Source organism: Pituophis catenifer, unplaced genomic scaffold, assembly GCF_029215685.1.
Source record: "Pituophis catenifer annectens isolate HBS135680 unplaced genomic scaffold, rPitCat1.0.hap2 SCAF_7, whole genome shotgun sequence".
Lineage (NCBI taxonomy): Eukaryota > Metazoa > Chordata > Lepidosauria > Squamata > Colubridae > Pituophis > Pituophis catenifer.
In genome coordinates, this window is record NW_027256887.1 from 79,225,571 (window position 1) to 79,244,361 (window position 18,791).

The 18,791-nt window shown below is 39.7% G+C and overlaps 1 protein-coding gene across 1 annotated transcript in view; it reads left to right on the forward strand.

Moving 5' to 3' along the window:
* DERA (deoxyribose-phosphate aldolase) overlaps nucleotides 1-18,791 on the forward strand; it is a 58,831-nt gene that overhangs the window by 19,383 nt on the left and 20,657 nt on the right. Inside the window, exon 6 of the mRNA XM_070947153.1 lies at nucleotides 10,084-10,212. Coding sequence (XP_070803254.1) covers nucleotides 10,084-10,212 — 129 coding nt within the window. The remainder of the gene's footprint in view (nucleotides 1-10,083; nucleotides 10,213-18,791) is intronic.

Sequence of the window (18,791 nt, forward strand, 5' to 3'; positions counted from 1 at the left end):
GAAAGAGAGACTTGTGAGCTCTTAGGAAAATAACTCAGGCATTTTGCTGACGGTAACGTACCAAGAGTTTGCAATCCTATCCAGAGTGTTCAAAACTTCCAAGCGATTCTTCAGAAATTTTGAATCTCCTTGTCAGGCCTGGAAGCCATCTTTTACATTGGGCCTTCAGGCCTGCCACATTTTCTACTGTGGGAAAATGGGAGGGGGGATTATATGGAGTAGAGGAGATATATAGTCAAAATAACATTCCTTTTTCAGAGAGTCAAGGATGTCTTGCCCTGGCACCTGGAGTCGGGTGACTGGGAGGCATCTCCAGTTGGGATGGTCCCCGATTGGGCCATGTGATGTACATGTGGGTGCTGGGCAGGGACTTGAACTTTCACTTGGGTGGGGAAAACCTGGAAACTTTCAGATTCGGGTTTTCCCAGTTGTGCCAATATGACATCTCTAATAAAATGAAACTTTGAGGAATCTCGAGCCTCAGAGTCTTCTGTCGTTGGGGGTGTCACTTGAAACCCTGACACTCCTTTTTTGCACGCTGGTAGGTGGTTGCCTTTTTTTAAAACCTAAATTTGTTTACGGCTGTTATAAATTTTGAAAAAACATCTCTAGATATTGGGTTTTTTTAAAAAAAACAAAAACCCAACCCTTTCTGCAAAGCTATTTTCTGAAAATTCAATCCATCCTCACTTTTCTCTAAATTAAGAGCAGGGGTGAGGGTGGGTGGGAAAAGAAAACTATGTGGGGTGCTATTGCTCTAATTATTTGCAACAGAATTGTTAAAAAGAATTCAAAAGAGGTTTGGTGTTTTTTTTGGTTTAGGTGGTGTGTCATGTTAAAAAAACAAAGTGTGCTGGATTCTTGACAACAAAATCTGTATTTTCTAATTGGTTTTCACAGAATTTCAGGGCACGTGTGGTACTGTTTAGATTGCTGTGGCTAGTTGTCTCCCCAGAATGCTATTAATTAGTAGATTTAATAGCATTTTCCTCTGCATAGTAATTGAGTTTTCCTTAATGTACCTTGAATGGATTGCCTGAAAGTGCTGACAGAACTCCAACAACTGGATTCTGTGTGAAGAAAAAAAGAGATGCAATTAAACATCCTTGCCTTAAAACACAACTCCCCCTCCTCCCGTTGTTTTGGCTGAATGATACAGTGCTGATAACCTCTACCTTTTTCATACAGTGTTTTTACTATGTTTGTTGGCCAAAAAGACTTCCAAAGTAGGTTACAAAACTCAGCTCTTGCTTTCAAGGTTGCTTTCAGTTGCATCCCTTTCTGGATCGGGACTCGTTAAATACGGTCACTCATGCTCTCGTTACTTCCCGCTTGGACTACTGCAATGCTCTCTACATGGGGCTCCCCTTGAGGAGCACCCGGAGGCTCCAGCTGGTCCAGAATGCGGCCGTGCGGGTGGTTATGGGAGCGACGTGGCGCTCCCATGTGACCCCCCTCCTGCGCGAGCTGCACTGGCTCCCGGTGGTCTTCCGGGTGCGCTTCAAGGTTTTGGTTACCACCTTTAGAGCGCTCCATGGCATCGGACCAGGGTATCTACGAGACCGCCTTCTGCTACCAATAGCCTCTCACCGACCAGTACGCTCCCATAGAGAGGGGCTCCTCAGGGTGTCGTCGGCCAAACAGTGTCGACTGGCGGCCCCCAGGGGGAGAGCCTTCTCTGTGGGGGCACCTACCATCTGGAACGAGCTCCCCCCAGAGATACGGAAGATCCCGGACCTGCGCACGTTTCGCCGTGCTCTCAAAACTTTTCTATTTCAGCAAGCTGGCCTGGCCTAACTCCCATCTTTTAAATTTTTTAATTTTTTAATTCGTGATTTTATAAATTGGGTGTTTTAATCTGTGTTTCGGCCGAAATATTTAATAATTTTAAGGGATTTTTTAATATTTGTATTATCTGTATTTTATCTTGGCTGTTCACCGCCCTGAGTCCTTCGGGAGTAGGGCGGTATAGAAATTTGATTGATTGATAGATAAATAAATAAATAAATAAATAAATAAATAAATAAAGTAATATTTGTTGTGGCCCACCGGCGGCCAGCGGAGCTGGCAGCAGAGTTGAACAGTGAGGAGGTTGGGGAGGAACATGGGCCAGTCCTGGCGGCTGGGGAAAGCTCGGACGAGGGCTCTGCGTCAGAGGCAGAGAGGGAGTTAGACAGCAGTAAGGCAGAGGAACAGCTGGAGCCCATTCCCAGTGTGCGCATGCGCAGAGCTGCCAGAAGACAAGAACAACTAAGAAAGCAGGGTCAACTTGGGAGTAAAGCCACACCTTGGAGGTGATTGGCCCCTCCCATAGGAAACAAAAGAGGAGCGAATGGGGAGGGGGCTTTTGCAGGAAACAATTCGTTTGTTCCGTGACTCTGAGAGACTCTGTGCCAAGTTTTGCCTTGTACTGCGTTTGGAAACTAGTTACCTGGCAGCTTTCTAAGCGAGATAAGGTCTGTGTTGATAAACATTCCTTTGAAAAACTGTTTGGACAGGCTTTGCTGACTGTGAATGAAAGGAATTCACAGTCGTGTAAATAAAAGAGGTTTTGCCAGGACCAAGACTCTGCTTCCTGCTTTTTAAGGGAGCCTAAGTCAGAACAATATTTAGAAGAAGGCAAGTGAGGAAAGAGGAGTGGGGAGGGCAGAAATTCATACAACCTATACTTTGGCATCCAAGTGGGAGAAATACAGATTGTCTTCGACTTAACGACCACAGACCAACATTTCTGATGCTAAGCGAGACATCTGTTAAGCGAGTTTTGCCTCATTTTACAACTTTTCCTGCTGCGGTTGTTAAGTGAATGACTGCCATTGTAAAAGTTAATAACATGGTTGTTAAGTGAATCCGGCTTCCCTATTGGCTTTGCTCATCAGAAGGTCGCAAAAGGGGATCACATGAGCCCGGGAGACAGCAATCATCATATATCTGAGTCAGTTGCCAAACATCTGAATTTTGATCACATGATCATGGGGATGATGCAATGGTCTTAAGGACTGAAAACGGTCATAAGTTGTTTTTTTAGTGCCATTGTAACTTCCAGCGGTCACTAAATGAACTTCGTAAGTTGAGGACTACCTGTAGTTCAGCTTGCTTGATGGAATTGCTCCAACTGAGTGTTTGTTTGTTTTGTTTTGTTTTGTTTTGTTTTATTAAATTTATATACTGCCCTACTCCCGAAGGACTCAGGGCGGTGAACAGGCACAGAATAAAATACATAAATACAAAAGTTAGAAACAATTAAAACCAAATTAAATAATTTATCCCAAGACAATTAAAAATCCCAATAATTTAAAACAAATTAAAATTTCAGTTTGAAAATTTAAAACAAAGGGGAGAAAATTAGGCCAGGCCGGCTTGCTGGAATAGGAGGGTCTTAAGAGCACGGCGGAAAGTGCGCAGATCCGGGATCCTCCGTATCTCCGGGGGAGCTCGTTCCAGATAGTGGGTGCCCCCACAGAGAAGGCCCTCCCCCTGTGGGCCACCAGTCGACACTGCTTGGCTGACGGCACCCGGAGGAGCCCCTCTCTATGTGTGATTTGAGAGAGGCAAGGGGCAAGTAATTTCTCAGCATAACTACCATATTTTTCAGACTATAAAACGCACTCCCCCCCTCCAAAAGTGGGTGGAAATTTTTGTGCATCTTACAGGCTGAATATGGGCCTGTTTTTGGCCTCCTGAGCCATTTTTGGTGAAAACAGGACGCATGGGGGGTTTGGGGAGGGCGAAAACAGGACACACAGAGGCCAAAAACTTTTTTTTCTTGTTTTTCTCCTCTAAATCTAGGTGCATCTTATAGTCCCAAAAATACGGTATTTGCTTTGTTTGCAATTCGGAGCCTTAAAACAGCTATTGGGTTTCCCTCTTTCTTTATCACTTTCATTGGAAATGGCTTGTAAATTGTTTTTTGAATATTAAGGATGACAAGTTTTATTACACTGACTGACTTTCCTCCAAACTGACATTGAAATAGGATTTACGTAAGTTTAAAAGTTAAAGAAAACTTTTTTTTAGTTGGAAATAAGCAGCAAAAGGGTGACTAGAATGTTAATTTTGGAAAGTTTTTAAACAGACTAAGGGGCCACATAGACTAGACACAACATTTTGAAAAAATAAGAATGCTTTCTGCAGTTTGTTTAAAATCTTATTAAAAGTATGTGAAGATTTTCAGTTTAAGCGCAAAAAGAGTTTTAAGAGTTACATTTTCTCTGGGAAAATATTAGATTAGAGAAAAATTAGAGAATTAAATTAGAGAAATTTAGAGTTAAATTAGAGAAAAAACATGGTAAGAGGAGATTTTAAAGTTGATTACCAGAAGCAACCAGGAAAAAAAATTATAATTTATCATAATGTATCATTATAATTAATGGAGAAGATCTGCCAATAACGAATGGGGACAAATATTTTAACTCTGGAAAAATGCAAGGGATATTTGGCAGGAAAATATTCAGAAGTTTCTATTTAAGATTGTCTCTTACTATAAAAATAGGTTTAAAAGAGGAGAGAAGAGGATGCAAGTGAGAATCAGTCTGTTTTGGCATGGATTTAAAATTGACAGGATACAAGAATGATATTAACATAGATGTTATGAAGGTTTCACAAATTAAATCAATGTTTTAATAGCTAAAATACACACAAGTAGTAAATCAGAAAGGTGACTTTGAATATATTTCAATTCAGAAAAGTGACCTGGATAACTTTTTTATTTTGGACTTACAGAAGAGATATTTTACATCTCTGAAGGGGTTCCTGAAAAAAGATTAAAAAAGGAAAAAAAAAACATTTCTGGAATACTACTTAAAAGGAATAACCATCAAGACTTTTAAAAGTAAAAATAAGATATATAAAGTTACTTTCTTTAATCAAGGTTAAAATGTATTTGATGGTGTTTTTTTTTTTTTCAAGATAGCTTTTAATGAGTTTTTCTTGACCAGGATTAAATGATGAAGCTTTAAAGATTTGTCTATAGATAAGATATGATAAGAAAAGATTTTTTTTTTGTTGTATTTTTAGAGAAAGTGATAAACTGTGGTATTAAAATGGCAAAAAAGTGTTAAACTTGTGAAGAAGTTTCTAAGAGGGATGAAGAAAAGATGATAAGAAATTAATTTGTGGGACGTGATTTGATGGGATTAAATTTCAATATGTTGTTGTTTCTGGTAGCTCTTCATAGATTTTTTTTTCTGATTAACCTTGAACGATGAGGCTTTAAAGATTTGTTTAGCAATATGAGATACGACATGAGAAGAAGAGATTTTTTAAAATATATTTTTAGAAAAAAATGATAAATTAGCGTGTAAAATAAATGAAAGAAATATGAAATTGATTTACTTGTTTAAAATAGATTATTTCTGATAGCTCTTAATGGACTTTTGAGGATTAAGATTGAATGATGAGGATTCATGATTTGCTAATAGATAAAAAATGAGACGGAATGAAGAGATTTTAGGTTGAAATGGTTGACGGTGAGATGGGTGGAATCTTAATTTAATAATTAAAACTAAATAAATAAATAGAAAATTGAAGACAATGTCATTCTTCAGTTGGGTGTACTTAAAGATAGAGAAGAACTTGATGTTGCATTTTCACAGGAATGGCAAGTTTGAGATTAGCAACATGGTTGTTAAGTGAATCTGGCTTCCCCGTGGACTTTGCTTATCACAAGGTCACAAAAGGGGATCATATGACCCTGAGATACCTCAACCCTTATAAATATGAACCAGTTGCCAAGCAGCCAAATTTTGAACACATGGCCATGGGGATGTTGCAATGGTTGTAAGTGTGAAAATTGGTCATAAGTCACTTTTTTCAGGGCCGTTGTAAAAACTTTGTTTTTTATTTTTTATTTTTTTTATTTTTAAAAGGTTTTTTATAAATAATACAAAATTAAAAAAAACGTTGGATATAGATATGACATCACTGGTTCCAAACATCTTCCATCACTTAATAATATTAGTAATATTACTAATATTAGTACTCATATAGTTCTTAAGCTTTGATCATTATTTAAACATAATATGATATATTATATAAATACTTTTTCCCTTATTTCTGTATATTTATTTATCTCTTAAACATACGTTAATCTATAATAACATCTATATTTTTGTTCTAACACTATACATTTGTCTTGGCTACCCTCTTGTTATCTATCCAATCATAAAATTGGTCCCAGATTTTGTAGTACTTAGTTTCGCTTTTATCCTTGAGTTCCAAAGTGAGTCTGTCCATTTCTGCGCAGTTAAAAATTTTCAGTAATATTTCCTCTTCAGTTGGAATATCTTTCTCTTTCCATTTTTGAGTGAAGGCTATTCATGCTGCAGTATGCAGTAATAAATAATTTGTCTCTTTCTTATATTTTCTTTCTATAATTCCCAGTAAGAAAAATTCCGGTTTGACTTCTATATTTGTTGACAAAATTTCTTCCAGCCAGTTCTTTAGTAAATTCCAAAATTTTTGCGCCTTTGGGCATTCCCACTACATGTGGTAGTAATTCCCAACAGTCTCTCCACACTTCCAGCATATCGAGGATTTCCCCTTATTCATTCGTGCTAATCTTGTGGGGGGGAGGTGCCACCTATAGAACATATTTTAGAGGATTTCCTTATAGGAAGTTGCTATTTATTTATTTATTTATTTATTTATTTTTAAAATTTTTATACCGCCCCCTCACCCGAAGGACTCGGGACGGTGAACAGCCAAAATTAAAAAACATACAATATAAACATTAAAATACTATAAAAACAAAATTAAATTTATATTGGCTTCCCCCAATTTAGAACCCCTTACCCATAAAATTCAGCAATTAAAAGATTTTTAACCCAGCCCGGCTTGCTGAAATAAAAAAGACTTCAGAGCCCGGCGGAAGGTCCGGAGATCCGGGATCAGTCGTATCCCTGGGGGTAGCTGATTCCAGAGGGCGGGTGCCCCCACAGAGAAGGCTCTTCCCCAGAGGGTCGCCAGCCGACATTGCCTGACCGACGGCACCCTGAGGAGGCCCTCTCTGTGGGAGCGTATTGGCCGGTGGGAGGTTATCGGTGGCAGAAGGTGGTCTCGTAAATAACCGGGCCCTAAGCTATGGAGCGCTTTGAAGATGAGAACCAATACCTTGAAGCGCACCCGGAAGACCACTGGAAGCCAATGCAGCTCGCACAGGAGAGGTGTCCCGTGGGAGCGCCATGTCGCCCCCATAAGTACCCGCGCAGCTGCATTCTGCACCAGTTGGAGCCTCCGAGTGCTCCTCAAGGGGAGCCCCATGTAGAGAGCGTTGCAGTATGCACATGCTAGTGTGATTTTTAAATTTTTTCCCCATAAACTTTGCCAATTGTGCAAATCGATATTGTGCCCAAAAATATTTACACCAAATTATCATCGTTTCTTTCGCCATTGTGAAAACTTTGAACCGTCATTAAATGTAAGCCGAGGAGTAGCTGTAGAGAAGAAAGATTCTGAAAACGTCTAGTGCATTTCCTTTGCTTCCAAGTTAAATGCATCTGCGTATTTGCTGTTCAGAGAGTCCACTAAAAAGTTTATTTGTGATGGGTTGCGAATTAAGAGAAGCTATCAGCTGCATTTTGAAAGGAATGGCCTTGAATGTTCCTCTCCCTCCTTCAGGCAAACACACACCCTCTCCATTTTATTTTAAATAAATAAATAAATAAATAAAAATAAAAGCTTTATAAAAAGCCTGTGGCAAAGTTGAGGGTCATGTTTGATGGAAAACCCGTTGGGCTCACTGAACAGCCTTTCAGCACTGAATGCAACTCTAAAATCACTGAAAATGTTAAGTACTCGAACGTATGTCCAATTATGCTCATCTTTAAGTTAAATCTGCTGTTACCTATTGTAGTGCATCTTCATAATACTTGAACTATAATTTATCTAAACCTGGGCTTTAACAATTATTGTAAGTGTTCTCTAATGGATTGGAATATAAAAGCAAGTTATTGTGAGCACCTTATCCATTTTTTTTTCATTTAGGAATGGAGTCCTTGCACTTGCAAAAAGTCTTTTTTTTGGGGGGGATGCTACCTGAGTTCTATTCATACTTCAGGCGGTGGGGGGGGAACCTAAAATTCTTGTGCGTTTTTTTTTCCCCCTCTAAGAGTATGCCATAAGCAATAGGAAAGGATAAGAGTTGTGTAAGTCTTGGAATCTGGTCTTGGATCCTTAAGATACTTGAAGATCAGGGAAGTCCTATGATCCCTGTTGCCAAGGTTCAATCAAAGCCCACCCAGTATTTTCAAAGATACACTGTCCTTGAAAAATGGAAATGGTATGCAGTCTCTTGTATACCTGTTAGTCTTCCAGGATAACGAGGCTTTCACTGAAATGATCAACATGTAATAAAACATTAGAAAAAGGATTTTGTTGCCTTTTGTTAGTTGGGCTCCTTGTGAATACTGTTGGGCCTTCAGAGAGAGATTGCTTCAACAGGTTTCCCACTGTCAGCTGCTACCTTATACTTGCTTGTGCTTCGCTGCTATGCGGTGTCAGACTGCCCTGAACTGTGGGGAGGGGGAATGAAAGGGAGAAGGCTTGAGGGAAAATGAAAGTAAGCGCTGTACCTCCTCGGGAAGCTGCCTCAAGGTCATCCAGCTGGAAGAAGGAAGGAGTCACATACCAAACCGCACTTGGACTGACCATTATAAAAACATCTTGCTTGAACCTGATTGGTTACGGTGGGTTGGGCAATGAGAGATAGTTAAAAGGAGGAAAAAGTAGGACTTGGGGATTTTGGTGTGCGATTCTCTGTTCGGGCTTTGCAATACTGCAATACACGTGACCAAGGATCATTTCTATTTAGAGCAGGGGTGTTAAACTCGCGGTCCACGGGCCAGATGCAACCTCCGTTTTAGCAAAGGGGAGGGAAGTTGCAATACGTCACGTGACCACAACATGATGCCGCAAGTTTGATTTGGAGGTTTAAATTGTGGGAGGTCTGACACCCACCCTGTCTTTTGATGATGATGACCCTGTCGATGATGATGATGATGATGATGATGATGATGATGATAGTAATAGTAATATCAACATGGACATTGGCATGGTACATAGGACTAGCATTCAACATCATCTTTATTTGCAAATGGACCCCTTAAACATTTTTTTAAAATAAATTGAAAGGTGATGGCAGCCCAGTTCTTTTTTGCCAGAATCTCAATCGTTTCCTCCTGATTTGGATCAGCAGTTGGCAGGAAAAAAGCCCTATTATGGACATGATGAGATCAGTTTTGAGTTTAATCTGTGGTTATTTGTTTTTTTGCTGTTTAAATCCAAACTGGAAAAATGATGATAAAGTAAAAGATGCTAGTTTGTTCTTGCTGCTCTCTGAACTTGGGTGTTTGCTTTCAGATGTTTCATTAGGTAACATTATTGACATTACCTAGTCCACTGATGGCTAACCTTTTTGCCGTCGCGTGCCAAAAGCGGGGGGAGCACGGGGGTGGGTCGCGCATGCGCTTGCCCACACCCATAATTCAATGCCGCCCCGCCCCCCCACACATGTGTGTGTGACACCCCCCCGCGCTCCCCTTGCTTATGCCATGGTGGACCCAGTACGGCCATTTTTCGCTCTCCAGAGGCTTTCTAGGAGCCTGGGGAGGCCGAAAACGGCCTTCCCCACCCCCAAGAGGCCCTCCGGCCCATTTCCTGACTTCCGGTGGGCCCAGAAGGCCTGAAAATCAGCTGGCCGGTGTGCTCATGCACACTGGAGCTGAGGTAGGGCAACGCTCGCGTGCCCACAGATATGGCTCCGTGTGCCACCTGTGGCACACGTGCCATAGATTCACCATTACATATGTTTTCCCCAAAATAAGACATCCCCTGATAATAAGCCCAATTGGGCTTTTTAGCGCAGGGCAATAAGGCCAAGCGCTTATTTCAGGGTTCAAAAAAATATAAGACAGGGTCTTATTTTCGGGAAAACATGGTAGTCATATACCGAAACATCTGCAAGCAAACAACCAAACCTAGAGGACACCATTGTTCAACCCAAAAACTATATGTATTCTCTTCAGTTAAAGGATACTAACAAGGTTTTTTTCCCCTCTACTTTTATTTATTTATTATTCTTCCCAGACCTTTATGAAGAAATCTGTCAATTCCGCAAGGCCTGTGGCGACATTCACCTGAAAACTATCTTGGGGACAGGAGAGCTGGGATCGCTTACAAATGTCTACAAAGCCAGTCTTGTAGCCATGATGGCAGGTAACTTCCACATCTTCGGATTAGGTAGCGTTTGCAACGGATTGCCACTTTGTGGAATGCTTCAGTTCTTTAAACCAGCCAACCATTTGACCTTTCTAATAAACTCCATTCTGTTCTTCCTTTTCTCTATTTTCATTTTTTTTTGTCTCCTCTAGGCCAGGGGTATCAAACTCAATTTCATTGAGGGCCACATCAGGGTTGTGTTTGACCTCAGGTGGCCAGGGTGGGCGTGGCCAGCTTGACATCACTTGTGTTGGGCGCCTGTGGTGGCCCGAGCGCTCTGCCAGCGAAAATGGGCTCCCGAGCTCCATTTTTGGCTGCGACGGCTTCCTGCAAGACCCTCCTGAGCTCCGTTTTCAGAGGCACCGTGGGCCGGTCCTTTTTCCAGAGCGGCTTCGTGGGCCAGATCTAAGCACCCTGTGGACCAGATCCACCCTGTGGGCCAGATCCACCCTGTGGGCCTTGAGTTCGACACCCCTGCTCTAGCAGTCAGCAGTTCTTGCCTTGGACATGCTGAGCTTTCATTGAACTGTTTTAGATCATTCTCTCTGCCACTCCCACCCCGGCATATTACGCTAAGCCAAAATCTATTTTCTTATGTTTTATTTTACCATATTGGTTCTAGACCAGTATGTCAAACTGGAGGCCCACGGGCCAGATGTGTCACGCGCAGGCCATGTCCATCCCAGCTCCGCAAAGGCAAAAACCGTCATGATATGTCACAATATGTCACGTGACACGATCAAGTTTGACACCTGTTTTTCTAGACCATCTATACTCGTGGTACATTATTTAGCATGTTGTGCGAAGACAACCAATTATAGTTTAATAAGCCATGGTTGATGGCAGTATCTGCTGTGTGAACCCAGTAAATGGTGGCATTTGTTAAATAGTTACAGGTAGTCCTCGTTTAGCAATTACAGTTGGAATTGGCCACTCTGTCACTAAGTGAAGTGGTCACTCAATGAAACCACCACTGTGCTTATGCTTTTATTCAGCTTTCTTTGCTTTACAGACCTGTGAAGGTCATAAATGCGAGGACTGGTGGCAAAGTTACATTTTGATCACTGTTGTAATTGCAAATGGTTCCTAAATGAGTCAGTTATTAAGTGAGGACTATCTATATTCAAAGCATGATTTAGGGCACTACAAAAACCAGAGGAGATAAGACTCAGTCAATGGTTGAAGTGGAAGCTATACTCTTTAAATAGATGGAGGAAAAAAAAGACACCAACTTTTCTCTGGATCTACTTCGTAGCTTGATTCCAGAAGTTATCAGTACTCTAATTAATTTCAGAAATATTGAGAACTGCTTAAAATTGTCTAAAACCTCTTCCCATCCACTCTATGAGTTTAAAGGGAAGGGCATTAGATCTCAGTAGATTTCTGTACCCACTTTTCATTTAGAATTTCATTTAGGAATAATACATTACCCTTTATCCTTTGTGTTTCCCCACAACAATAGAATAGAATAGAATAGAATAGAATAGAATAGAATAGAATAGAATAGAATAGAATAGAATAGAATAGAATAGAATAGAATAGAATTCTTTATTGGCCAAGTGTGATTGGACACACAGGGAATTTGTCTTGGTGCATACGCTCTCGGAGTACATAAAAGAAAAGATACATTCGTCAAGAAACATAAGGTACAATACTTAATGATAGTCATAGGGAAACAGTCAATATAAATCTTAAGGATACCAGCAACAAGGTTACAGTCATACAGTCATAAGTGAGAGGAGATAGGTGATAGGAACGATGAGAAGATTACCCTGTTTCCCCCAAAATAAGACATCTCCTGATAATAAGCCCAATTGGGCTTTTGAGTGCATGGCAATAAGGCCAAGCGCTTATTTCAGGGTTCAAAAAAATATAAGACAGGGTCTTATTTTCGGGGAAACACGGTAATAGCAATGCAGACTTAGTGAATAGTTTGACAGTGTTGAGGGAATTATTTGTTTAGCAGAGTGATGGTGTTCGGGGAAAAAACTGTTCTTGTGTCTAGTTGTTCTGGTGTGCAGTGCTCCATAGCATCGTTTTGAGGGTAGGAGTTGAAACAGTTTATGTCCAGGATGTGAGGGGTCTGTAAATATTTTCACAGCCCTCTTTTTGACTCGAGCAGTATACATGTCCTCGGTGGAAGGCAGGTTGGTAGTAATAGTGATAGGTTTTGGCAAGGCTTGGTTCCCCTGTTGCTTGCTGTTTAGCTCCCGAACGTTTCGTTACCAAACTAGGTAACATCTTCAATGGGGGGTTTGGGATGAAGTGTCTTGAGTTTTTGGGTCAAGACACTTCAACCCCAAAACCCCGCTGAAGATGTTCGCTAGTTTGGTAATGAAACATCCGGGAGCTAAACAGCAAGCTTTGAGAACAAACCCCCTGTCAAAACTTACAAGCTATGAATATTCTCAACAATCTGAGACAGGTTGGGCAAAGAGCAAGTGACTGATCCAAAGTCACACAACGAATTTGTGTGGATAAAGATAGATCAACATTTGGGTCTTCCTGCCTTTAGTCCGGCATACCACACTGGCTCATTGACAGGAGCTCTTTTGAGTGGTGCTTCTAATACAGGGTTACTGTCTTATTTTAATGTTTTCTGAGAAGTAGGTGCTATTTTTTTAAAATTATAATCCCATTCATCCAATTAGCTATTCAAAGTTAACGTTTAGGATGAACGTTGATTCCTCTACATTTTTAGCCCTGTAGTTTCACTGAAATACAGCAGATGGCGCTGCTGTTTACACAATTCCTTTTTTTTCTGTATGCTACACACACACACACACACACACACACACACACACACACACACACACACTGCTGTGTATCCTTATAAAAATACTTTTAAGTTTAACATCTACCCAAAGGGAAATCTTACTTCCCCCCCCCCTAAATAACAGGGTCCTTTTAGGTTTGCTGAGAGTAGGGTAACAACGCAAATCAGATCATCTCTTTTGTCTTCAGAAATTTTGAGGGACTAAATTGTGTCGCATCACCCTTGTCTTCTGAGTTCTAAGATCGTAATACTGAGAATTATAGGTTTTCTCATTCACGTTTAAAAATTAAGTGCATAATGCCGTTTTTGGGTTCCGTAAAAGTATAGAAATTGTGTTCAGGCCTTGATTTATACTTAAAATGATTAATATTTAACCTTGCCACATGTGTTTCATTAATTATTGCTTACGACAGAAGTTGTTATCTTTCCAAAGCCCCTGCCATCAGTGTGTGTGTGTGTTAGTTACTTTATAAGCTAAGATGCAAATTTTTCCTGATATCTCAGCTGTTTTATTTTATATTCTTCTTCTTTTTTTAAAAAAAAAGTGTATGTTTATTTATTATGAATACAGGAAGCACTATACAAGCATGTTTCAGGTAGTTTGGCATTTTGTGTTGTTCATTCCTGATTTGTAGAATTGCATGCAAATATGCCATGCCTTCCTGGTTATTGGGAGGTAAGGAATGAGGAAAGTCTATTTTTCCTTCCTTCCTTCCTTCCCTCCCTCCCTCCCTCCTTTGATTGATATGGTGCCCATCTCCCCTATAAGGCAGCTCTGAGCAGTTTACAGATCATCATATAAATAGAAAAACAATTAAAATGTTAAAACTATGCAAATTAAAAAATGTAAAACTATGCAAAAAACCTGAAGCCAGAAGACGAATAGCATGGAGGATGAGGTCTTTTCACCAACCTCCAGCAGTGAACATCCCCCTCAGACTCCCAAACCTATCTTCCTTCCTTCCTTCCTTCCTTCCTTCCTTCCTTCCTTCCTTCCTTCCTTCCTCCCTCCCTCCCTCCCTCCCTCCCTCCCTCCCACTGCTTCCTTCCTTCCTTCCTTCTTCCCTCCCTCCCTCTGCTTCTTTCCTTCCTTCTTCCCTCCCTCCCACTGCTTCCTTCCTTCCTTCTTCCCTCCCTCCCTCCCACTGCTTGGTTCCTTCCTTCCTTCCTTCCTTCCTTCCTTCCTTCCTTCCTTCCTTCCTTCCTTCCTTCTTCCCTCCCTCCCACTGCTTCCTCCCTCCCTCCCTCCCTCCCACTGCTTCTTTCCTTCCTTCATTCCCTCCCTCCCTCCCAATGTTCTCAACTTTTTTTATATAACAAAGGGACCCTTAGTTTTAATGGCATAGCAGGAGAAGACTTCAAAACTTAGAAGGGCCAAAGTACGAGTAAGTATAGCGATTGAAATTTGATGTAATCTAAATAAAACTAACTAACTAACTAAATATTATTAATATAATGTATTTGTATATCTATGAATATTTCACTACATGCTGGGACTTCATTTCCACTCCTGGGCATTTTAAGGGTACTCCTATGTCTCTTCAGTTATATCCACATGCTGATAGTTCAGTAGAAGTTCTAAGCCTCATGCTAATAAGGCTGCTTGCTATATAAGATCTTCATTTATCTGATCTTGAAGAAATTTCTGGGAAGGCACTGTGATTTCTACTTAATGTTACTTCTTTCAGACAAAGACTCAAAAATATCTTCCCAAGTCTGCCACTTTTGAGCTACCATCTGTATAATGCACCACACCATTAATGAAGTTTGGAACTTCTTATAATACTATTTTTATTCTGTTTTAGTTTGTTATATTTGTTCTTAGTTATTTTTCAGATTCTATTCTACTTATTATTTTCATATATCTATTCCTTCTCTCTCTCTCTCTCTCTCTCTGTGTGTGTGTGTGTGTACACACCTCCTCTCTCTCTCTCTCTCTCTCTCTCTCTCTCTCTCTCTCTCTCTTTCTTCCTTTCTTTTTCTTCCTTTCTTTCTCTCTCTCCTTCTTTCCTTTTTCATTTCGTGTATATATACAAAAGGTATATATACAAAAGGAACTAAGGAGAAATTTCCTGACAGTTAGAACAGTTAATCAGTGGAACGACTTGCCTCCGGAAGTTGTGAATGCTCCAATACTGGAAGTTTTTAAGAAGATGTTAGATAACCATTTGTCTGAAGTGGTGTAGTATTTCCTGCCTAAGCAGGGGGTTGGACTAGAAGACCTCCAAGGTCCCTTCCAACTCTGTTATTCTATTCTATTCTATTCTATTCTATTCTATTCTATTCTATTCTATTCTATTCTATTCTATTCTATTCTATTCTATTCTATTCTATTACATTACATTACATTACATTACATTACATTACATTACATTACATTACATTACATTACTATACTATACTATACTATACTATACTATACTATACTATACTATACTATATTATATTATTATACTATACTATACTATACTATACTATACTATACTATACTAATATTATATTATATTATATTATATTATATTATATTATATTATATTATATTATATTATATTATTTATAATATATACATATACAGAGAGAGAGAGAGAGAGAGATTGAGAGATTTTGAGAACTGAAGAAGCATCTTGGATGAGAAGCGAAATGTCTTCAAGAAAAAGCAAAGTCCAGTTGCCTTTTGAAAAAGTATCTTTGGGTCATTGGATTAGAAAATACTGCTGGGTGAACCTGAGCCACCACAGCATTTTGTGTTCATTTAAATTCGCTGGTGAATAATTTAAAGGATCCTGTTTACTTTTTAATACAAGTGAGAGATATAAATTGTCTTTGTGTGGGTATTATTACATACAGCTGCCAGCGAACAGATGCTTGGAGTTCTTAAATGGATATTTTAGTCTACCAGAAGTTACAGGAGTGAAAATCAAAACTTTTTTCTCTCTTTCATTTACACTCCCACCCATTCTTTTAAAATTGATTTTCTGACATGATATAACACGCTATTTTTATGTAGTTCACACACATACAAGAATTCCTTATAAAAACTTAATTTGCTTTGTGCTATTTTTTTGGGTGTTTTGGGAGGGCAGGGACTGAGTTTTCATGATGAGGATGATGATGGTGATGATGATAGACTATCTTAATATATAGCTCTTAATTAAGCTTCATTTATTCTTCTGAGCCCAACACACCCCAACATTCACTCCTCTGTTAATACTACATTAATACAGTTGTTATCCAGATGATCAATTTAAACCATTAACCGGTGTAAAATAAAAACTATATCCCCTACAATTTATTAGGTAAGATGTATCAAACCAAAAGTAATATTTAAAACAAACTTAAATATACCTCTCTTTATATCTTGCTTTCATCAGAGCAACACAAAATTTAGCTACTGCATACTTGTTGTTGTTGTTAGTTGCGAAGTCGTGTCCGACCCATCGTGACTCCATGGACAATGTTCCTCCAGGCCTTCCTGTCCTCTACCATCCTCTGGAATCCATTTAAGCTGACGCCGACTGCTTCAGTGACTCCTGTCCCCTTCTTCTTTTGCCCTCCATCGTTCCCAGCATTAGGCTCTTCTCCAGTGAGTCCTTCCTTCTCATTAGGTGGCCAAAGTATTTGAGTTTCCTCTTCAGGATCTGGTCTTCTAAAGAGCAGTCAGTGTTGATCTCCTCTAGGACTGACCGGTTTGATCGCCTTGCAGTCCACTGCATACTACCGCTACTATTTTAGTGTCAGAGCAAAGGTCCCACTAAACAAGCCACAAGTCATTTTTGGCTACTGTGAGGTCCTTGGTGCTTTTCTTCGAGCTTGGTTGTTTTCTTGCAAACATTTCATTGTCAAACTAGGCAGCATCATCAGTGCACTGATGATGTTAACCTAATTTGGTAATGAAGTGTCTTCAAGAAAGTTACCAAGCTGAGAGAGCACCAAGGACCTCACAGTGCAACCCTAAGCTACACATATTCTCACAAATTTTCACACTTGGTTCTGGATTTTCAGTCTAGTTTTAGTGTCTGACTCTTGGCCGTCAGTCTCTCTCATCCCAGCTCACCTCACAGGGCTGTTTTTGGGAAAAATAGGAGAAAAAGGTGTATTAGGTATGCCTTCAGTTACTTATACAGTAATAAAGGATAAAAAAATCAAATAATGGGAGTGAGAGAGAATGTAATAGCTGAGAATAGAGAATAGAATAAAATTTGAGTAATTTATATGTATTTCATATCGTAGTGGCAAAGATTTTGTTAGTGTTGCTTGGCATCTCATATAAACCTATTTCTACCTTTCCGACTTATTAGTGGATCAGCCTCAATCTTATTTGAATAGGCTGGTTTGACTTAGATAGTTGGTGTGATTCAGTGATTGGAACTGATTCAGAAAATAAAATTGCAATAATTTCCATCTTCCAAATCGCCTGTTCACAGGCATTTGATTCAGCTTTTTGATTTAGAGGACTGATTCTTTTGAAATTAAGTGTATGAATTGAAAACTTAAAGAGTTTGAACAAGCTGGTGGATTCAGTGCTGTTTCTTGGCTTCTGCTTTCTGTTCTTCTGTTTGATGGTTGTTGGTTTTATGTATTTGTTTTATTTTTAGTAAAATCTTAGTTGTACAAATCTCCATTCAGCAGTCTGTGGGTGTAATGGATAAAATCTGAATTTGCCAAATGCATCTCCTCTATTTTTTTAGTTTTGTGCTCTGCACATTGAAGAATTATATTCACCGATAGGTACCAATAGCAGCCACAATGATGTAAATGAAAATGGCAGGAATTACTTAAAGGTAAAGGTTCCCCTCGCACATATGTGCTAGTCGTTCCTGACTCTAGGGGGCTCATCTCCGTTTCAAATCTGAAGAGCCAGCACTGTCTTAAGACGTCTCCATGGTCATGTGGCCAGCATGACTCAACGCCAAAGGTGGTCCCTATTTTTCTACTTGCATTTTTTACGTGTTTTCGAATTGCTAGTTTGGCAGAAGCTGGGACAAGTAAAGGGAGCTCACCCCGTTACACGGCACTAGGGATTCGAACCGCTGAACTGCCGACCTTTCAATCAACAAGCTCAGTGTCTTAGCCACTGAGCCACCACATCCCTTATGGGAATTACTTATTTGATACTTAATTGATTTGATATGTGACTTGTGTTATTTGTGTGGTAACTATTGCTGAGCACATTGTAAGCCGCCCTGAGTCTTCGGAGAAGGGCGGCATATAAATCAAAATTAAAAAAAAAAAAAAAAAAAAACTTCATGACACATACACAGTCTCTTGCTCTCCCCTGCAAAGACCCAGGTAGTCTGTCTCTTAGATTGTACCTCTGAGATTGGATGGCCAAAATTCTTTCCCTCTTTTTTCTATTTTTGTGGAAAATAAGCTTTCACAGCTATTTTCTTTAAATTTCTTCATTTTCCCCAAATTGGAGAGGAAACAGCCACAACCTGCAGATTCCCTAGAAACCAAACAAATAATGCAGTAATGAAAACAAACGTGGTCTCTGGCCTCATAAAGTTTGTTCATTTTTGTTGTAATGTTCAGTTTTGGCGATCTTGCAAGAACGTGACTTCATGTTTGCAAGTGTGTTTTCACAATCTTGCATTTATAAAGATGATGGCTAGAAACACACAAACAGGCAATAAGCAAATAAACATTGTCTGGTGGTCATAGTAAGAGTCTTATCAAGATGAATTAGGGAGAAAGTGATGTTCAAAACAGCCCTCAGTCTTCGGCCAATCTATTGTGGTGCCGAAACTGAAAAACTTGGTAGACTGTGGTTTACAGTTCTAAGCACGGTTTATAATTCTAA